The sequence below is a fragment of the Alligator mississippiensis genome, chromosome 3 (genome assembly GCF_030867095.1).
Source record: "Alligator mississippiensis isolate rAllMis1 chromosome 3, rAllMis1, whole genome shotgun sequence".
In the NCBI taxonomy this organism is placed as follows: Eukaryota; Metazoa; Chordata; order Crocodylia; family Alligatoridae; genus Alligator; species Alligator mississippiensis.
Window position 1 is genome coordinate 155,811,151 of NC_081826.1, and position 23,179 is coordinate 155,834,329.

Consider the following 23,179-nt stretch of genomic DNA (forward strand, 5'->3'; position numbering starts at 1 on the left):
TGTCCTGGAAATATGAACCTAAAAGGTGAACATTGGACAAAGGTAAAAGCCCTGAAAAAAATCTTTAAAAATGGAAATGCTTGACTACTATTACTTCTCCTCCATGACACTCTTAATGCGTGGGAGTCATGTGCTTAGCCATATGCAGGACCATTTTTAGATAGCCTAATCCTCGATTCTGCAACTCTCCATGTGTAGGGATCCTTAACCCCATTGCAGGAGAGAGCTGTAAAGGAACAAGTAGTGTTCCTCAAATATTCCATGGGCAGAAAGTACAGGTACACCACCTGATCTAGGATGGCAGTCATGAAATTGACTTCTTCCTATTTTGGTTGTTATCAGAAATACTTGTAAATAGTTCTTAAATAGCATCATGGCGAGTCAAAACATTTTGTTTATATTCATGTCTCTCAGCTGAATGTGCGGCTTCCTTGGCTGTTCTAACAGTTTAACATTTTTGTGTATGAAGGTGGTTTTGAAACAGACTCAGTGGTTCTGACTGGCTAGTCTCAGTATGGCCCCACCTGGTTTTAAAAATCAGCTTAGCTGAATTAGTTTTAAAATCCTCTATGCTGAGGGATATTTTCCCAAAACTGTAAAAGGGACCAAAAAGTTTGTTGATTTACTGTGGAACAGTTTTTTTTAAAATCTTAGTTGCTGTCGCTGTCTGACTTTCTCCAAGCTCTGTAGTGGCTCTCAGGAGCTATGGTTGCTCATTCTGGATATCAAAAGAATTATTTTAGCTACTGTTTAGAGAAGACTAAACTATTTGAGATTTGCTTTCTTGAGAGAATTTGACTTTTAAAAACTGGTTTAACCTCCTAGAACACTGGTAAATCATGTCTCCGCAGAAGTGCTTCAACCAGTTTGCTAGAGGTGAAACGAGACTATACAAGACTTTCCACAGGTTTTAGAACCTGTTCAGCCTAAAATAGTTCTCTATTAACGTGGATACAAGCTAGCTAAAACTGCTCCTCCTGTTGCTAACCTGCAGTGCTGACGTCCTGTTTTATTGTGTGACATCCCTTGAGCTTTTTACTTTCTAAGACTTAGACTTTTGTGTTTGGTAGCTTTAGAGGGGGGACAAATTGTCTACCTTTAATTTTGTCGTCTTTGAAACTCTCATACACTTACCTGCCCTCAGAACTTGGGGTCCTGGTATGGATTGGGACATTTGTAGGAAGAGCTTTGGTTTCCTGCACTTTCGGGAGCTGAACAAGAAGTTTCTGGAGAAAGCCAAGAGAACAGCAAGTAGAACAGGAAAGGAGAGGCGGGAGACTGGTGCCCAGCTTCTCGGAACTAGTCATTTTTTATTTATTTATTTTTTTTAAAGGGGATTTTTCATGTTCCAATCAAAATCAGCCAAATCAATTCCAAATCCGCGAGTCAGCCAAAAACCGTAAGTGGCCCTACTACCAGCAAACATCCTCCCCCTGACCTGGGACTTCAAAAGTTTCCAAATCCTTCGGCAGGTATCCTACGTGTAGGCCCAAATCCAGAGGCTTGGGGTTCATATGCTGAACCCAGGTTTCGCTTGTCCTCAGCTGTAAGGCCCCAGGGGAAAATAGGGAGAAGTCTCCCATTTCCATAAAGTGGGCGTAAAGCCAAGATCTTCCCACAGGCAACAATCATGGGAGAGTAACTGTAAGTTACCTTCAAGGGTACTGCCCCATGCCAGAAAAGCAGTTATCCCCGGGTGTAACTAGCAGAACTGCCTTAGTGGTCATGCTATTTCCCCTGCCAGCTTCTCAGAACTAGTACAGGAGACCCTTGCCATTTGCGGGGGATATGTTCTTGAGGAGCTCCTGTAAGTGTATTTAAGATGCGGGTTTGGCATTTGTGAATATTTGAAACTGCGAGTGCTGAACCCGTGAATAGCGAGGGTTTCCTGTAATTCTAAGTCAGCAGAGGGCTCTAGTTTGTCGCTTGCTGGGAAACAGTGCTGCCTTCTGGAACCATCCAGTATCCATCCCCTCTGAGGAAGTGTTAGCTACTACGGGATAAGATGCACTGGTGGATCCAGGATTACAGCCCTTTCATGGCAGTCATGGATTTCAGTGAGTTCTCTGGTCTTACCAGCAAATCAGTGCCTCTTCTGCCGGAGCTCTGCAAGTGCCATGTACACTGTGAGCTACCCAGCTGATTGGTGCAGGCTCTGGCTGGAGCCCCTGCCTTCACAGGGCTCTGGGGTTTGAGGGGTGAATGCCACTGACATTTGCCCTCCCTTCCTGTGCCCCTGCCCCTCCCCCCATCCCAGCCTTATTTAGCAGCAGTGGAAAGAAGGGGATGAGCAGCTCTGGCATGCAAATCCATCATTTCATACAGCTATGGAGCCCAGGGGCTGAGTGTTAATTTTGCTCTCTTTTCCTCTGCTTCTGAATTCAGCATTGGAGGGGAGCGTGGGGAAGCAAACAAGGGCAGGAGCACTCTTCCTTCCCCAGTCATGCACCGCACAACTGAAGAGAGGCATCGCTACACTCTCCTGGATCTGACCCAAATAAGTGCCCAGACAGTGTTGCAGCCACAGCAGTTAAAAACAGTACAAGTGTTGACCTGGGGCAGATCTCCAACCATTCTTAACCTGATTCAGTATATCTGGCATGGATATGCATTTATCTTTCTGATTTTAATTTTCAGAACATCTGATTCAACTAGACTTCATTTCTCTGCTGTAGGTGCAGCATCAGAAAAGCCTTTGGCTTAAAGTCTGTGTTGAGTTGGTTTTGACTTAACACCCCAGGTCTTTTCAATTATGTTAGATGGCAGCTTCATTGTAATGTAATTCCAGTATAACCATATCTGAAATTGTAGGGTGCTATATGTTCAGGGCATAATTTCACAAATCAGTTTTTTTTTTAAATAAGGGATTGGCCTCTTTGATGATTCCTACAGTTTTAAACAATGTTAGCTAGTTGTCTGTAGTAAGTCTCCAGAGATATTAGGACAGAGAGAAAGAAGTTACGAATGGTAACTTTTAGTTTCTTATATATTGCCTCACACAGCTACATTTTTCCTTTTCCTTCCTTCTGCCATGAAAGTTCGCTTATAAGATGGTGTTTCTGCAGGTAGAGAGAAACTGGATATTTATAGGAGTTGAGATATTTATGTCCAGTTGTAGCATTATAGATTTCTGTGGTATGTACATTCCTGTAGGCATAATTGCAGATTCAGAGCCTCTATTCTAGCACCCCTCATTTTATGGTGCTTCTGGCCCTTTCGGTGGTACCAGTCCCCACCATTCTTTGTGGATGGTGTGGATTCTTCCTCGTTGCTCTGCCAGTGTGGTTCAGAGAGGAGTGGGGAGGATGCCTGCCTGTCTGTGTGGTGCAGTGAGGGTGGGGGGCTGTGCTTGCCTACCTGTCTGGTGCAGGGGGGAGAGGGTCTGCTTGCCTGTATGGTGCAAGGGACGGAGGACATACACCGTGAGGAGTTTGCAGCTAGGGAGGTGAGGGTAGGGCTGTGGTCTTTGGAGGTCTGGCCTCTGTGGTGTGCAGCCCTTGGCTGCTAAGAAGTTGGACAGCCCTTTTTTTATGTTCTTAGCCCTTTTTTATACGGTGCATAGTTAACTTGTGAAATTCATTGCTACAGAGGTGGTAGTGGCAGATAACAGTCTGGTTTAAAAAGGGGTTAAGACAAAATCATGTACAATAGATCTATTCTTAACAGTTGCTTAACAGAGCTGTTGGAGATGTTTCCTTTAGGATATCTAAACCAACAATGGTGGATGCAAGGAAAGGTAATGGACAGGGCTAGATTATTCTTCCACTGTAGGAGACAGGATAGTGAGCTAGATGGTGTGACCCAGTATGGCACTTATATTTTTATGTTCTTGGTCCTGGTTCCACATGATACTTACTTAAAGGAGGGATCTGTTGGAGTTTCAGAGAGAGTTCCTGGGTTTTCTCATTTGATTGTGGGTCAGCTGGGATGGCTTTGAATACTTCTTGGGTAGTTCTTGAATATGGGTTGGGTTTCCCCCTAGGTGTTCTCTTTCTTCCTTTGGGTTCCCAAGGCCTTCTAAGTTCTCTTGCGGTAATTTTGTTGAAGGCTCCCTCTCTGAAGAGTGTCAAAGCTGTTGCATTTACTGGTGTACCTGTCTTCCCCTCTAAACATAGATATTATCTTGTTTCATATGCAGTGCTACTCTTGATCCTTACTCATCTGCCACTTAACTTATATTGGTAAGGTCCTTTTTCAACTACTTTGGAAATCAGAGGACTGTGAGCGACCAACCAAGACTTTTTCTTTAAACTCTCTTCTGCCCCTAGGAAGAGAACCAAGGTGCAACTACCATTGTTCCCTGTTGTCTCACATGTAGCTTTTCTCCTGTTGCCTCTGCCCAGCATCTGTAACAGCCAGTTATTTGCTATTGGCTACAAAATTTCAGGAGTTTTGTTTCTCTTGATAATTTCATCATATTCTAAGCAGAACCAATGGAAGAATGATCTGGAAAATAATGTGGGGCTAGGTTCATCATAGTTATTCTTTCAGCTGAGGCCAGGCAGTACTGTTCCATGGATAACCCAAGAAAACAGCTCTTTCTGCATCCCAGCACCTTTGCATATATGTTGCATCTGCTGTGGTCAAAGAAACTATCTGTACTGAAATGAAACTCTTTCAAAGGGAAAAAGGTTTTCACTATTAGCTTCTGATACTTTATTCCTTAACTCGTGTCCATGTCATCAGTGCTGTCAATATTTATTATGCTTGAAGTTTCTCAGCCTGTTCTTTGTCATTAATGAAAATGCACACAGCTGCCATTTTTTACTTGAAAAATTAGGTGTTTATACACTTGTCAGAGAACTTGCACAAATTGGGTATTTCAGATTAGTGTCACTTAAGTCACCTTATGGACTTTTGGGAACTCTTTACCTGTCACTGAAGGCAGCATTTTTTGTTGCAGTTACAGCTGTGAGAAAATTGAGTTGCAGGCTTCAACTGTAGCTCCTAACTTTATGGCATTCTACAAGGACGCTGTGTGCATTCTCATCCAGGTTTTGGGTTTTTTTGCATCTAAATAACATTCGAGTCCTGTCTGAAAATGGGTTGTTAGTCTTAAAGTTTTATTCTCAAAACCTCATTCCAGCTTCTATATTGTAGAAGTAAAAGGGCCTTGAGGCTTGAAAATAGATTAGAGTATTCATTGGAGCATGTGCTTTGTCTGCATTGTCAGTCTTTGTTTGCTTTCCTATGGTTATTCAATTTCCCATGGTTTGTCTCTGCAGTAATTCCATATTATTAATCTTCTGGTCTAGTAGCTGGGTTTTGTCACATGTTTATTGAGAACTACTATGCCATCTAGATCTGATTTGAAGAACAGTTCTATCATTTTTGTTTTAATTAAAACTTCTCAGCTCATCTTTTGGTTTGCAATGTTTACTAGACTTCCACAAGTAAAAATATGAAGCAGCTAGTTTGTGTAGTAGTAACTCTGATTCTTCAAGACTTTTGCATCTGTGGGTTCAAATTATACAGTTACTTCCACTTATTCAGACTTGTAAAGACCTTGGGGGCCAGCAAAGTGAACTAAGGTGGTTCTTCTTATATAATCTCAATTGCAGTTCCATGGTGTTGGGAGAGGTGGCGGGAAATGGTTGTGTCCTGCAAGATTATAAATGCTCAGAGTCATGTTCTAGTAGAATGTTATTGGTAAATGCTGTTTAAGGAAAAAGAATCATCAAAAGGAATAGGTAAGGGCAGTTAATAAACAGACAGCAGTTAAAATGAGAGGTATTTGAGTAGGTGTGGCCTGTTTATTGGCTACAACTTAAACGTATGTGGCTTTTACGATATGCATGATCTTACTGTGATTGCTTGTTGTGCAGGCTGAATCCCTTAGCCTTGTTTTTTATCTTGTTTTTTCTCCTCTTCATTGTGCGGGAAGAAAGGACCTTTCTGAAACCTATGCCTCCTTCCACCACACTTGTGAAACATCTTGTATCCTCCTTTGTGTTTCCCTAGTGGTTAAATATGTGCCAGGCATCTTTTGGACTAGAGGTTTTAAGCAGGTCTGAATACTAAGTCAGCCTGAAACACTTCAACTTTCTGTAGTTAAGTTTCAGTACAGAGACAGTGTAATAAAAGAAGCTGCTCCATATTGTCTACTTATTCCAGTCCACAAACACACCAGTTTAAGTGACATCACATTTCACCCCACTGCACAAAAGTCAGCTTGGCCAGGAGATTTTGCTCAAATGGTAGAACCATACATGGAGCTCAGTTATGAGCTCAGCCTGTGCTGCAGGCAGCTTCTTTTGTGATTTCTGAGCATTGCAAATGTTACTGGGATGTCTTGAAAGATATTCTTTCATGATTGTGTTGCCTGCTATTTCAGATATTTGGGCACAAATGTCACAGAATGAGGAGGAAATCCAAGAGCAGCTGACCAGTGGTAATAAGTGCTTTTGTGTACAATTGATTGTTCAAGTGCATAGTATAAGATGGGTTTGGAAGATATGCTGCAATAAAATAAAAAGAATCAGTCATGTTGTAAGACCAATGACAGCATCAGAAAGTCCAAGTTTCCTGTTCTTACAAGATTCTGGGCAGAACCCTAAAAATCTGCTTCATTTACACTGATACATTTATGAACTGTTTTTTAAAAAACAAAATAAAAAGTGACTTGTGGCATGATTATCTAGGAGAAGATGGGGGTCAAAGAACCTGGCTAAGTTGCCTTGGTAAGAGGTCCACTGGATGGAGGCCTAGCTCTCAAGATGCTCTGTTTCAGCATGAGGAACTAGGATCTGTGGATGATCAACTTTATGCAGCAGGTATGGAGACAATTATTGTGAAAAATCCTGATTTTGGGCTGATTTTCCAGACTCTAGAACTGAAAACAATGTTTTCTCTAAATCAATAAAAGAATGAGTTCTTCTAAATTTTGCCAGTAATGTCAATAAATGGTCAGATAAGTCTTGCGTGTGGATGGAAGTGTCCACTTGTTCTTCCCCCTCGCTCTTCCACTCCTCATTCCCTAAACCATAGGCTGGTAACCTTTTGTCACTGTGGGCTGCTGCTTGCAACCCAGCCCCTGCCATGGGCCTCGCACCTGCACTCCTAGAAGTCCACAGCAGCAAAAAGAATAAATTGAGCACAGAAGGCAGTTGGACCCTGGTGATGCCTTTTCTGTTGCCAACTGCTTCCCTAAACCATTGTTGCCCACAGCACAATTCACTGTCTTTCTGTTCACTTGTAACTGTTTCCCCTTCCATATTTGACCCTTCTTTCAGCCACCTTCCTCTCTTATGGGCCCATTTTATTTCAGTAGACCTGTTCTTTGTGGGTGCGGGGTATTGTTTTTGTTTTTGGAGGTTGGGTTAGTTTTGTTTTGGTAGTAGAGGAAGGGCTGTGGTTGGCATTTTGTGGCAGCTGACCATGGCATGCCAAATTCAACATGACAGGTGAATAATGACATTTTTTAAATGTCTCCTGAAGTGACATTAGGGGGGAAAAAAATGTTTTTTAATTGCAGTGAATTTCTTGCTGCCCAGTTTCAAGGCATTTACCTTATATTGTGTTATAACTGGCCCACATGGCCTTTATTTAGCCTTTTGTCTACACCATTTGCAGCTTTAGCTATCTGCAAGCACATTAATGTTTGTTTTGCTAATAAATGCATAAAAAAAATCTCTAATGTAATGCCAATAAAGCAGTAGATTCAGGAGAGCTATTGCCGGGATGATTTAATCAAGGATGATCCTGCCTTAGTTAAGCAGGTTGGACGAGATCACCCCATGAGGTCCCTTTCAGCCCTATGTTTCTATGGTCTGAAGTTTGGGATGTAATCACTGAGCAGGTAACAAGTCATGCATTTCGCTTTGTGAAAGGCAAGTGGTACATGAATTCTAACCCATATTTTATACCAATCCTTAGCTTTTGTAGTGGAGAACTTTTTTCATGGCATGTTCTCCAAACTTAATATCAAAGGACTTTTATGACAAACTTTCCCGAGCCAAGATAGTAAACAGAGACTTGCAGGTCACATATACCTGCTGCTCATTGGATAAGATTTGAAAAAATAATACTTTCTAAGATTCCAATTTTCTGTTAAGAAATATTTCAGGCCACTGACATTATTGCATGTGGTTCTGTTCCCTGATCTAAATCAGTCTCGCATTACTCAGTTTTAAGTGGTGTGTGACAATTGAGAGTGCTTATTCTTGCCATTCTCAGCTGTCTGACTCTGGATTAATTATTGGACTGTACAAGTGAAGGGAAATAATCATTTGTGTCATTCATTGATATTCTATGGAATGTATGAACACCTGCTATACGTATTAATTAATATGGTGATTTTCTTTTTCAGAACGTGTTGTCCAACTGTGCGTGCCATCCAGACTCCAAGTTGGAAGAAGAAAATCTGAGATTATCAAACCACAGAAAAATGGGAACTGAGAACTAGAATGAATTTGCAACTTTGAAGAATAAAACATGAGGGCAACTTTGGACACACCCAAGACCAGAAACAGTTCTGGCAGGAGAACAAAGAACTTCCTGGAAAAATACATCTCTTAGGAATGGACAGTGGGCCGAGTTCCAGCTGCTGTTGTTAAAGTTAGCTTAAAGGCACAGAGGAAGCTGGCTGCTGCTTCATCTCCACAGTTGGACCCTGCTCCTGCACTGACCCATGCTGGCTACTGTTATATGTCCTCAACAAAGTACAGGATACAAATTTTTGGATTACGAGTTACTCTTTAGCTCACTCTTGGACATTCTCCATGTTCTCTATTTTGGTAGTTGGCAAACTATAGCCTGCAAAGAAGTCCAATCCAGCACAGAGGATTGATCTCATGAAGCTGCCCTGTGCTGCCTCTGCTCCTCAGTGCTCACCTCATTTGCAGAGGCTGGTATTTTGCATTGTCTGAATTTACCCTTGTTGCAGAAGTGCTGGGAATCTGGCAGCCAGCTGCTTCAAGGAAGGGAAGGGTAGAGACTTCCAGCCCTCAGTGATGTCCAGACAAAAGATTTTTTCATCCCCGCTCTGTTTCTAAAGAGGGAAAGTTATTTCTGCAACTGGATGCTTAAAATCTTTTTTTTTTTTTAAATGGCTTTGTGTTTTTGTGTATCAGTGATGTTTAATATAAAAAGATACTGTATTTATTGTAACAAATCAATAAAGCTTAATAGTATAAACTGTGCCAACCTAAAAAAATGTCGTGTTCTCTCTTCCTTTATTGCTCGCTGTACAAAGTTATACTAAAAAAATTAAAATTCAAACAAAGCATGCAAGTCTGTGGGTGTTCTCTCTTTCTGATCTTTGCAATCTACCATCTATAGGTAATAGTATTCTTTGTTGCAACCACATGCATGTTCTGCTGAGGAATATATAGAAAGCAGACTCATTGTCTGAACTACCCTAGTTCTTGGTAAATATTTTATCATTCTTTTTACTTGCAAGCAGATGTGCAAGCCATGGAGTTGTCAGCAACCTGTGTCCTGCTGTCAGTACCCAGAAGCACTCTTCACCCTGCATTTAGGTAGCCAGGGAGAGATTTCATGAATGGACGTATGGGGGGGAGGGGGGGGGGTAAAGATTTCATAAACATTAGGGCTGGAAGGGACCTTGCAAGATTGGATCCAGCCCCCTGCCCAAAGAGCAGGAAGTCAATTGGGGTCAAATGATCCCAGCAAGACCGGCATCCAAGTGTTTCTTAAAAGTGTCCAGAGTAGGTGCTTGCACCACTTCTGGGGGAAGTCTATTCCAGGCTCTGAGGACTCTGATGGTAAAGAAGTTTTTCCTTATGTCCAGTCTAAAACGGTCTTCCAGCAGTTTGTGACCATTAGACTTTGTCTTCCCTTGGGGTACCCTGGTGAACAGATGTTCTCCCAGTTTCTGATGCACACCCCCTATATACTTACAGGCTGCACACCAAGTCCCCCTTTGCTTCTCCAGCCTGAAAAGACCCATGCCTCTCAGCCTCCTCATAAGGCCTGCTCTCTTGTCCTCTAATCACGTGCATGGCTCTCCTGTGGACTCTCTTGAGCTTCTCTATATCCTTTCTAAAGTGTGGAGCCCAGAATTGGATGCATTACTCCAACTGTGGCCTCACCAAGGCCGAGTAAAGTGGGAGGATGACATCTTGGGTCTTGCCTGAGATGCATCAGTAGATGCAAGCCAGAGTTTTATTTGCTTTGCTGGCTGTGGCATCTCATTGGGGGCTCATGTTCATCTTGTGGTCAGTCATGACCCCCAAGTCTCTTTCGGTTGTGGCGCTAGTTAGTGTAGCACTTCTAAGCCTATAAATATGATGTTCACCAGGGAACCCTAAGGGAAGACAAGGTCTAATGGTCGCAAACTGCTGGAAGACCGTTTTAGACTGGACATAAGGAAAACTTCTTTACCGTCTGAGTCTCCACAGTATGGAATTAGACTCCTTTCAGAAGTGGTGCAAGCAAATACTCTAGATACCTTTTAAGAAATGCTTGGATGCTTATCTTGCTGGGGTGTTCTGAGCCCAGCTGACTTCCTGCCCCTTGGGCAGTGGGTTGGACCCGATGATCTTGTGAGATCCCTTCCAGCCCTAATGCCTTTGAAATGTACGAGTTCCTGGGTCTTGCTTGAGATGCACCGGTAGATGCAAGCTAGAGTTTTGTTCACTTTGCTGGCTGCAGCATTGCATTGGTGACTCATGTTCATCTTGTGGTCAATCGTGACCCCCAAGCCGCTTTCAGTTATGGTGCTAATGAGTGTAGTGCTGCTGAGCCTATAAGTATGATGTGGGTTTTTTCTTTCGAGGTGGAGCACCTTGCATTTCTCCATGTTAAATGCCATCACGTTTTGATCCGCCCACCTTGTGAGCCTTTCCAAGTCGGGCTGAATTGCCAGTCTATCTTCCAGTGTGACTGCACTTCCCCATTATCCATTAATAGCAGTGTAGTTTAGCTAGCTTTTGCAGGGTGGTGGCTGCTCACATTTCTGCAGAGACGCAAGTTTCTCCTGGTTGTCTGATACTGCTGTGGAATGGGAAAAGCAGCACAAAGTTCAGGACACTCCTTTTCTGCTGATTGTTCCAGCTCTTCAGAACAAATTTTCATCTATGTTCTCTACCCATGAGCAGCACTGCATTAGATACATTTCATGCCTGAAGATGGCATTTGCCTATTAACATACCAGCTTTTTTGGTACCTATATTGTTGCTTGATGAGCTCTGAGCCTGTTCATTCTTGCGTGTTCACAGTACTGCCACACCTGTTTCCATCAGACTCCTCCAGGTGGTATTTTCAAAAGATGTAGTAGAAGGTTTTCTTGCCAAGCAACAAATACAAATTGAGTATTCGTCTGTACTTGTTTTCCAAAACGGTTCATGAGAGATGCTGTCACCAGAGCATTTTATTTGAGATTATGAAAGATTGGCAACCCTGTTCACTGTTCTTTTAGGCTTCTGCTCCAAAGACTTGTGCTTTTTCTCAGTGCTTCTGGAAATTTCACTGGCAATTTAGGCTAGGTACCTTAAATTTGTCCCAGTATGTGCAGACCAAAGATCCACTCACCTTTTCACCTTCTGTACATTTCTAGATTAGAAACCAGCATTCATCTGCCTCATATGGTACATAGACTTGTCCATATCCTTGTCACTAGTTCTGGACCAAAGATGCTAACTAACTTCTTTGATCTTTAAGTGTGATGATTAAGAGACAAAGTTTTTCTTTATGTAGGCTTTTATATCAAATCTGTCATTGTAGTAGCTGAGCACCCTACAATAAATAGTAGTCCAGTATATGTTTGCTAGTACTAGCAGGATTCCTCTCTCTATTCCACCCTGGAGCATGGTGTGCATGTATAAACTGTGTAATTATGGAAAGTGAATGGGAGGTCTGGGTGGTAAGTGCTTTTTTTTTTTTTTTTTTTAAATGAGGGCTTTAACATCCCTTGATAGAAACCAGCAGGGCAGAGAGGGGAGGGGAAGCTGGTAAAATGCTTGAGCAACTTTGGAAGCTCAGGTTTCAATGACTTTAAAGTTGACTTGTGTTTATATGTCATTAAGTATTTTTAACAGTTCCTTCCTTGGGAACCTAACTGGTCACTCATGTTTGCAGATCTTGTTCAGAACATGTAAGAGTTGTGGTTATAACCATATGTGTCACAGCATTGCAGACATGATGCAATGCAAGACAGAGCAAGTCTTTGACCACTTAATGAACATGGGAGCTTGCATTCTTTCTTCCATTAAATTTTGTATGCCATTGTGTTGTCTCTTTGTACCATTTACTGTTGCTTGGTAACAACTGTTACTTTTGAAAATGGTAGTTCTATTAAAAAACACTAGACAGAATCAGATAATTCCATTTGTTTTTGTTCCCTTCAGATCCAGACTTTTAATGTTGAGGCACCATGCCAAACTGTGGAAGATTTAACGAATGGGGTTGTGATGGCCCAGGTGCTTCAGAAAATGTAAGAAAACATCTTTCTTTGTTTACTTGCTTATCTATTTATTTTTGGCATGCAGAATACCTTAGAAATGTGCCTAATTCATCTAAATATAATGTGTTTCCTTAATTCAGAATGGAGGACTGTATCTGCTTAGCTGAGTTTTGTCACCTGGCTGCTCCTTTTATTTTAGAATGGAAATATGTTTTTAAGATGAGCAAAATAGTTTGATTTCAATATAAGTAATATAGTAGTGAAAAATAGTCTATAAATGAGATTTGATCAAAGTTAATGTCCACACATGATATGTTGCAAGTTGTGGTGGTGATAAATCTTGAGGTTGCTATAAGTAAGTTACATATAATAACTTGCTGCATTAACATTCTTTTTAGTAATGTCAGTGGGAAAGTTCAAATACTAAACAGACTTCAAAAATGCTCTCATCCTCCACAGTCACTCTACAGATCATGGCTGAGTCAAACTGGCAAGGTCATATGCAGAAACTTAATTCATGTACTATGATAAACAGAACAGAACTATTAGAAACTGAGACAATCTAATATTATTCAAGGATGTAAATTCTAAAAATATTAAAAAGAAGGAAAACTTCCATAATTATGCGTTGTCATGCATTTTGGTGAAGATTTCAGAGCCAAATAGGGTATAAGGTGCAATACACTGATGTTCCAATGTCGCTTAGCAGTAAATGTAGGGGTTTTTTAAAAGAGTCTATGTACAGTAGTATTAGCAAGGGTTGGGTGACAAGGGTTTCAGTCCCAGGTGCCCACTTGCGGGGAGTGCCTGAAGAGCAACCACTACTGCAGCGAGCCCAACTCCCACCGTCTCCAACACCCATGGTGCAGACCAGTCACCACCAAGTTGGTATATGTAACTGATAGCTTGAAAGTTTTTTGGATTCTGGACTGTGTTCATTTAAGATCTAATCCCCAGTCCAACAGTTGTGTGCCCCCTGCCGTACTACATGCACAGTAGGAAGCACAGTTGTTGGGATTGGAGATCAGATCCTGATTGTGCTCTTTCTACTTGTCAGTGCAGGAGGAGCCCGGTATCCTAATTCCAGGCTCCCCCTGCAGCAGCAAATTAAAAGCTGAGTGCTCACAGATCCAGAGTCCTGTTAACAATCAGCTGATTGTTAGCTTATTCCCTGGTACTGCACTGGGGACTGAACTGGCCCTGGTGCAGTGTGGGGCTAACAGCTAATTGTCAGCTGGGCCTTGAACCACACCAAGGCCAGTTCGAGTCCTGAGGCCAGAGCTGACAATCAGCTGATTGTTTGCCTGGCCTGGACAGCTCTGCATCCCATTCAAGACCCAGGGCAGTCCAGCCAGGGCTGACAATCAGTTGTTTGTCAAAATCCCACATTGGCCAGCTGTGGCTGGGCTGCTGGAACTTTTAAACCCCGTGCCCAGCAGCAGTGACTAGAACTGCCTGATTGCAAGTTAAAAGTCCCTGGTGGGAGAAGCTTCAGGTGGGGTTGACAGTCATCTGATTGTCATTCCCAGCTACCCAGTAAATTTAAAGCTCCATACAAGTCAGCCATAAAAATGTTCAGCATTACATGTATGTATTATATGTAGCACATTTTTATGGGTCATTTCCTATTTTATGGTTCCTTCAGTTGGGTGCACGTGTAGCACCTTTGTAATTTATGCTGCATTTAATGCGTTAATTGCTGCCTAAATATAACGTACAGATGGGGTCTTTGTAACGAACACAACTTTAAAAAATACGGAATAATCTTTTTTAAATGCTTATTTTCAAGTGTATCATATATCTCTAGCCCTGGTAGAGAGAGTTCTGCTTTTCTTCCGAAACGGGGCAAATACCTGAAATGTATTTAACATGTAGCCAAAACTATCTGCCTCATAAAGACACAGCAGGCTATTATACTTTGTCACAGCAACTGAAGAGGTACTTTCTCATGGATCTCTGCTTCACTGTGTTGGATCCTATAGAATTATAGAGTCTAGAGACTAAATGTATTCCTTTTATAACAAAGAGGATACAGGATATAAGTGAATTAATAGCTGAACAAAAATGTTCTCTACCCAGATCCTCCAAACGAGGGCTGTCCAACTCTCTTGGTCCCACCCACCCCTGGCCAGATTTGGACCACGGGGCTCCTTGTTGGCTAGGTCCGGACCCACCTCTAGGTGTGGGGCTGATGGCTCATGTTGCTACAGGAATGAATGTGACAGTCTCTTACACTGCCACTGCTGAAATGAATCCCTAACAGGGCTCCTTACCCTAGAATTTAGCAGTGGGACCCACCTCTATATTTCAAGGATTTCCAGGAGCCCCACAGAGGCCAAATGACACCTGTGCTCTGAAACAAAGGTTACAAAATTAGAATTAATATTTCATTGTTCCACATGGGTAAAGGGACTTTGCCTGTCTATGGAACAGGATAAAGAGGAAGGAAACTGACACTTTGTTTTTTTGACAAGAATGCTTTGAAAAAGTTTCAGAAGACTTGCAATATGTAGGATCAGAATTAAGAACCAAACAATATAAGCCTGATGGCACAGAATACAGGAAATAACACGTGCATGATTAGAGGTCAAGAGAACAGGCCTTATGAGGAGAGGCTGAGAGGCATAGGACTCTTCAGCCTGGAGAAGACTAGGCTCAGGGTGGACTTGGTGGCAACCTATAAGTATATAAAGGTTGGGTGTGCATCAGGAACTGGGAGAATGTCTGTTCACCAGGGCACCTCAAGGGAAGACAGGGTCCTAACAGTCACAAACTGCTGGAAGACTGTTTTAGACTAGGCATAAGGAAAACCTTCTTTACTATCCAAGTCTGCAGAGTCTGAAATAGACTCCCTTCAGAAGTGGCATGAGTACCTACTTCGGATGCCTTCAAGAAACGCCTGGATGCTTATCTTGCTGGGGTCATCTTACCCTAGCTGACTTCCTGCTCTTTGGGCAGGGGGCTGGTCCCGATGATCTCGCAAGGTCCCTTCCAGCCCTAATGTCTATGAAATCTATGAAATATGTCCTTGTTCCCTAGAAATTCTAAGAAGGTCTTAATGCTGCAGACTTCCATTCTCTGGTTAGAGGAGACACTAAAGACAATACAAAGAACATGAAAATTCAAATTTGACCTACCACACACAAACAAGCACCTTCATTCCTTTTTTTTTCTGTATCATGAAATTTAAATGTGTCAGGGTTACGGGTCTTTAACAAAAGGAAAACACTGTAATCTAGATAATGCAATAATCTTAAAGGAACTTCCTTTCCCTTCTCACTTGTTGAAGTAGGAGGTGACAGTGGGAAGATAAATACAGAGAATATGTGATCTCAGAGAACGCTGTAAAGTAAAGATTTTTAGTTTTAATTATCCTTAATTCCTGCTTTCAACATTCAAGAAGAGGACTCCATAGAGGTAAATTAACCTGTCTGGCTATTATGCAGTTTCTTTAGAGAATATTGTACTGTTGACATTGTGATCAATCAGCAGTATATAAGACTATTTTCTAAATCCACTGGTTGGCTAACCTGTTTTTGCCTAACTTTTTTGAACACTGTTAAAAATAGAGATGATAAGAATAGATTGGTATATATCAAATAAATGTGAATGGCAGTGGAGGGGGAGATGTCATTCATTTTACTGATTGTATTTTTAACCTTTTGCTAGGACTTAGATTGTAGAGCACTGCCTACAAAAGTGAGTAGGAAAGCCTAGCCTGGTACCATATTTGCTCACATACAACATGCCCTGGAATTTAATATGTAACTTGTTTTTGAAAGGTGGAATGAAGAATAAAGATTTTTCTAGAGTTATGGCTGCACAGAGCAGGGACACAGTCTAATCTTCAGCAGGGTCATGCTCCTTTTCCTGCTTAACTAAAACTGAAGCCCTAGATCTTGCCGAAAAGTGGTCTTCATGGTTGGATCCATGGTTTTTAAAGAAGCTAAAAGAGTCTCCAGGGCTGTGAAATATGAGGAGAAAGACAGGAGCAGCTGTCAGATAGCAAAATTGCCCTAAGACAGGTTAACTTGATTGGTGAAACATCAATACCATTAAAATGGGAGAGACTGTTGTTAATGCATGTACAATGAAGAACAAAGTCAACTGACTCCCTCAGCTGCCTAAATAGTAAAGCCACAGCTGCTGCACTGTTGATCAGAAATCAAACCAGGGTGCTTCTATCCCAGGCAGAAAATCAGTTTCCCTGCTTAATATATTCACCCCAATTTTGGGGGTGCTAATTTTTTTGAAGGCAACTGTTGTATATGAAAAATACAGTATTTTGTTTCTAAGTGATTTAAGAAATCTCTTTAATAGGTGGGTCTTAAGTGAAAAGCATACAACATACAACTTGTGTTCCTGTAGTAGCTGTGGAACATTGCTTTAGTTACTTGCATGTTGCATGTCACTTTGTCCAGTTTTTTAAATGAATCGTAGCTTGAATTTGCTTTACTTATGCACCCAGTGACTTGTAATGAAGATCAGCAAAGCAACTGCAACTTCTTTTGCCAAGCCTGGTAAAATAATTTGTGACAAACTCAGTCAGGTTTGGCTCTCTTAACAGTTGCTAATTGTACTTTATTGTGCAAATATGCTAGATGTCAAATTTGTAGATATTGATATATTAGTGTTAATTTTACAGTAAACCATTCATTCTAAGAAATATTTTGGAACAAAAGAGTTGTAGCAACAGGCTGATCTTGATTTTTTTTCATACCACCGATCAGATATGCTTTTTGTTTGGTGAAAGATAATTATATTTGCATGTTTTTTTTTTTATTTATAGTGGTGGCTGCCTTAGTGGATTCTTTCAGTTATTTGTATTATGTTAGCCAGGTGTTGCTTGTGCCTCGGAGCATGAAACCTTGGCACGTGAGCCAAACACCTTTTTACCATATCTGAACCAGGTGATAAGCTGATTGGGAACCATTTGAAAGAGCTGTTTTGGGGCATGCAAAGGAAAGTAATTCCTATCAGCAATTTAAACAAACAAACAAAAAAATCAAAACAGCCAGTTAAGTTCTCCTTTTGCTCCTTCAATTCAAACAGGTGCCACAGAAAGGACTCTTAGTCAAGAGGTAGGTGGGACTGTTCAAGCAAAGGAGGGAAGTCCAGGGCTGTCTTCTCCAGTCTGCCATTCCTTCTAGAACAGCATCATGACTCCCACTCCCTTCCCAAGAAAATCAGCTAATTTTGGGGGGAAACTGTTGCAGAAGTAGAAATGCATGACAGCAGACAGGTAGGTGCTAGCAGTCATTTAGAAGAGTTCAGTAAAGTTAAAACAAAGCTTTGAACACTCCAACAGCATCCTTGAATTCAGTAAAGGGGAAATTAGAAGTAGTAGATCATTTACTACATATAAGGGCTATAGAACTTAGGATAAAGATGTGCTGCCTTTTAGCTCATTCAGACCATCTTGATAACTTCAGGAGGAGACTGGACAGTCACCTTGCTGGGGTCACCTGACCCGAGTTCTTTCCTGTCTGGTGCAGGTGGCTGGACCCCATGATCTTCCGAGGTCCCTTCCAGCCTTACAATCTATAAATCTATGAAACTCATAAGAAAATCTGAAGGATCAAGGGTTTGAGGTTAGAATTCCTCAATAAGTCCATCTTAAAAACACAAATTTGGAACGTATACTTAGAATCAGTCAAGTGACATAAGCCTCTTTCTTCAGATCAGTCTGTTTGAGAAAGTTAAGCTATATTATCCTTCAGAACCATGCTATCCGATATTTCTGAAGGTTGCTCAACTTAACTTTCTCTAGTACTGTGGTCCTATACCCAAGTGTGTAGGTTGTTTTTGCCACAGGTGCTTTTACTGTGATCTAAGAGTGTCACTTTCTTGCACTGGAGACGGAAAACATTAAATTTGGTTGTAGACAGCATAAAAAACTTTGTCAAGAAGAGTTCATCCATTTTTAAAACAGTATTGGAAAAAAGCAGTTATTAAACCAGAAGAAAATTCCAGTTATAATGATACTAGATTTTCAAAGGGAAGCTTTTTTATGGGAAACCAAGCTGCAGCCAAGGAAACGGGTCTAGATGAGATAGAGTATTGGGAATGCTGATTTTGCATATTGGTAGCCTTGATGTTGGCATGGTGTCATGTGAGAATAAACCTGGCATTTCTTCCCATTGAAGCTTGTCACATTCAGAACACTCATTGCACTGGTGTCTGCTCACCTATATTCATCAACCTCCACTCTGGTGGAAAGGCTTCATCAGGTATTTATTAGGGCAGATGGCAGAGAGGAAAAAATCATGGGATATCAGTCTATGATGAGAATCTTGTGGAGCAGGGAAATAGTTATCTGCACTGTAAGAAATTTGCATTCCTTTTGAACAGTAGGGAGCCCTAAGATTTCGTAGTAGGAAAGCACTAATTTTCTTCGTAAAGACAATAAAACATCAGTCTTTTATGTGCAGTAGGCTGGGAAGGGGCATGACCGTGTTGCTCAAAGAAACATGCATTAATGAAATACTATACACTTACAGTCTTTATCTCCGGTTTAAGAAATTAATTATAACTACCCCTTCCCTCATGAACTTGGAAGCATTAAATCCACTTTGCACTTCAGTTTACCCAGGTGTAGAGATATTAATCAATGTGCAGAAGCCTACTCAGCAAATCAGTGGCAGAGTTATTGTACCTCAGGAATCCAGATGCCTTGCACTTTTCTGTGTCCATTAGACATGCATCACTATTCTGTCAGTCATATTTTCACTGACATGGTGCTCAACATGTGAAACTTATTCTGAGAATTTGAGTTCATTGAGCAGACAGGTAATCAGAACAAATAGATCCTAAACACATAAAAATTTAGGTACATGGCTTGCTGATTAGGATGTCTTCTGTTTGACTGGTTTTAACAACCTCTGCAGTGCTGGGACACTGACAGCCTTTGTTCCCCTGCTTTACCTGTGGCAGGTTTGAGTGCTTTTGATGTCTTTGGGCAATATACCTTGTAGCAGTATGGCAGGGTTGATTGTGTAGTTTTAGGAATAGGTTAGGCAAGGATTTCTATGGGGTGGTTTGGATTGCATTGGGATGATCTGTTTCACGCAGGGGGCTGAAGTACATGACCTCTATGGGTTTCTCCTAGCCCTACTTTTCTGTGGTTCTGTGATTCTGTCAAATGAGTTGTAAAGTTCCCAGATTCTTTTTGAGATGCAAGTATAAAAGTATTAAAGGTCCAAAAATGTGTTTCTGTATGCCTGTCTTACTTTATCCTTAAAGTTCTGGTCATATCAAACAAAGGTATTACAGAAAGAAGATAAACTTTAATTCCGTGGCAGATAAGGGCATTGTCTTAAATTTACAGTAAGAACAATATCAGTAAAAGAAGCAAGTTATATAACAAAGATCTTCTTGAGGATAAGGCCACTTAAAGATTAAGGTTGTAAAAAGAAAAAGAATTTGTTTAAGACATTTCAGCATACTAGTGACTTCTGGAAATTTTCACCAATGTCCATTAAAATGTGACAATTTTGTTGTGAGTAAGCAAAAGTATTTTACCAACAGATGTACAGATTGCAAACTCTAATTCCTCAAGAATACATTTGTCTTTTAATCCTAAAATTGGCACCTTTTGAAATTTGAGATGCAAATGATACTTTGACCATGTACAGGTGTTGTTTTTATGGGGAGAACTGCTCCTCTCCCAGTAGAAATCAGGAACATACAAAGAAACATTGACACTGAAAGATCTTTCTTGCGAGCAAAATTCTCACAAGAATGGACACCTGTACACTATCCTGCAGTTTGGTCTAGGATGGGTTGGGAATAGTGGGGTAATGCTCCCCACTTTTTCCCCAGATGAGGAACTACTGCGTTTAGAAAAGGTTGGGCGCTTTGCCTCAGTACTTCCCTCCCCTCTTGGACTGGATTGAGGACTGCCTGGTTTGGGGAATGGGCTGAATGTCTATACTGCTCTCTTTCCTGAAAACAGTTTCCATCACAAGAAATGTCTCAAAGTTCCACTGTGAGAAGTGAATGTTTGTTTGTGGCCTTTTAGCTGATCAGTTTCTTTAAAGCTACTAACTTTTTGGATGTACAGGGGTAAAAATGGCACTTACCTTGGAACATGAATATTGCTTTGCTGATTCCAATGTAACTTTTTAAATGCAAATCCATACAGCTGTCTGGATCTCTTGCAGCTGTCTTGATATCTTTTGTATGCCATCCAGATCTTTTGGTAATTCTTACCAGTCTAGGATCCTATGTCATAAATGTTGGAGATGAAGCAAAGTACTCTTGGCTTGAATACATAGTGGATCATCTGGCTAAAGATGTTTGCCTCTTTCTGCCTCCAGCAGGTAGAAACACCATAGTTTACTGGATGGAAAAATAACGTTTTTCTTTGGTCCTTCATAGATCTTTCTCAGCTCTGATGTCTCTGTCTCCCCACCTCCAGTTCAGTATACTTGAGGGGGGAGAGCAGGGGGAGGAGGAGAGATATAACAGATTGAAGTTTTTCCTCCCATTTAAGTTGGAGATTTTAGTATGTGGCTTCATGTTTTCCCCTTCTCTATAGGCTCCACTGATGCATCCCAGTTCCATCTTATATTTTCAGTTATCTTTTCTACTGCCCCACCTCACCCAACAAATAGCCAAGACCTTAGTAAACAATACAAGCTGCCTGTAATTCCTGAATGTCATATTTGGTAATAGTTGTGGGGGGACTTCTTTAAGAACTTCTCTGAAGCACTGTACTGTGCCACCATGATTGGACAACAGGCACAAGCCATTTGATATAAGTACTACATACTCAGCATTCCTTGAAGGATGCTGTTGTTGATTTTGGTGCATGCCATTTACAGAAGTGCTCACTAAAGTGAAGAAAAAACTGGATTCAGACAAAGTGGAAAGAATACAAAGGATATAGCTAAGATGTAAAATCATCTATAACGATACTATTTCATGCTTGAATTATAGCTTCTGAGAGGACCAATAAGCTGCTCACACAGTTTAGAGTAGCCGTCATTCTCACCTCAAAGGCAAAAAAGATTTTGAAAATTTCTGGAGTAAATATTTTTGGTCCATGCTTCAGTTTGTGATCAAAATAGTTATTTATCCAGTCCAAAATTCTTATTCCACTGGTCTAAACAGGACATATCAGATCATCCTTCCCAGGATTCTGAGGCACCTGATTCTGCAAATGTGATTTCTTTTTGAGCACAGCTGATACCATGGATGTCTGGTTCTTAGCCAGCCTCCTTGGCTTTTTTACTTAAATGATGGGCTTCCAAATTTCACATTATAAAAGATATCTCTCCTAAACTGTTTGGGGGACAAGCTCTGCTCCTACTCTCGATTTCTTGGACCACTTCCTCCTTGGGCATTGAGAAATGTTCTGAACATTGTTGGCTTGTGTCCCCTAAGGGCAGCTGTGAGACTTCTTTGGTGTCATACCTGTGAGCAAATAGTTATGTGTAGAGTACCTGGAAAGCTTCTCTGTACTTCTGATGTAGGTTTGACACAAAAGTCAGTGAAGGCTTTGACCTGAAAGGATTCTGTACTTGGTTTGGAAGGACTGCATTAATGCTGTCAGTGTTCAAATGATCCAGCACAAGGCTGTTCAACTGCTGGACATGTAGGAGCTGTGGCAGGATGCTTAGTGCACCTGTCACTTTAGGAGGAGAAACTGCCTGACAGGCAGCTTCCAGGTGGTGTGGAGGGCTGATTAGAGACTGACCTGCTGGAAGAGGTTCTGGGCTTTGCCATGTAAGCCTGGAGCCTGAACCGGTCAGGCAGTGTAGCCCTGAGAGCCACAAGGAGTGGAGCTCAGGGCAGCAAGGCCTCCCGAATGACCCAGGAATTAGGGTAAGCCACTCTGCAGAGCAGGGAACAAGGGAATACTGCCTGGGGCAGAGAGGGAATGGTTTTATGGAGGCAAGTGGCCTTTATTTTACATTGGTAGTCTTGTTCAAGTTGCAAGCCTTTAGCCTTGCTGGAGGCAGGCCCAAGGCCTACTCAGCAAGCCAGTAGTCCAGAGTGGGGCTGCAAGAGAGAGAGGCTGCTTAGGAAGACCCACAGCGGCAGCCCAGAGAATGGGACCACACGGTCCATAAGCCCAGGGGGAGGGCTGGGTGACCCCGAGGGTTCAAAAGCCCAGAGAGAGAGGGCTGGGTGACCCCGAGGGGCTGAGTGAGAGACCAAGTGGTCTGAGAGCTTAGAAAGGGGACACCAGAGAGCAATGACATCTGCCAGGCTTGGGGCGTGGTGTAGGGGCGGGTGAACCTGCTCATTTTGGTTCTTGAAGCTACAATGCCCTGAAGGAACATAGGCCAAGTGGGCCCACTTATCTTGATTACTGAGTAGACTAGTGGGGTCCAAGATGGACCAGCTGGCAACTTGAATGGAGTAAGGTTCGCTGTAAAGCCCATGGGCAGCCTCCCTTCCCGAATCTTTAGTAAGAACAAGGCATGGCAGGAAGATAGTCAAGGGAGAGCTGTCTTAGAGCTCAATCCAGGCACAAGTCAGATGGCCATCAGGGGGTGTCATGGCTGCCACTGGGGCCTAGTCCTACTCCAGAAACTTCCATGTGGGCTGCAGTCCTAGGAGGCACAGTCCACAGACCTGGGGGTTGGTTGCTGCCATGGAAACCTCTCCCTCACAGCATGGGCAACCCAGCATGCCCCCATCCACCTTCCTGTGCACAGCAGCATGGGCAGCCTGGCTTCCCCCATTTCTTGCCTCCCCCAGCTATATATGCCATGCCGGCAGTCTGCCTTGCCCCTCTCTCCCCTCCCCTCCCCCAGTGCAGGCAGCCCCATTCTTTCCTTTTGTCACATGCAGTGCAAGCAGCCT

At 42.0% G+C, this 23,179-nt stretch overlaps 1 protein-coding gene across 2 annotated transcripts in view; it reads left to right on the forward strand.

Annotated features, from left to right (window-relative positions):
• Nucleotides 1-23,179, forward strand: part of HOOK3 (hook microtubule tethering protein 3) — a 129,088-nt gene that overhangs the window by 3,430 nt on the left and 102,479 nt on the right. For both annotated transcript variants that reach the window (XM_014596169.3, XM_019490667.2), the window contains exon 2: nt 12,309-12,394. In XM_014596169.3, the coding sequence (XP_014451655.1) occupies nt 12,309-12,394 (86 nt within the window). The remainder of the gene's footprint in view (nt 1-12,308; nt 12,395-23,179) is intronic.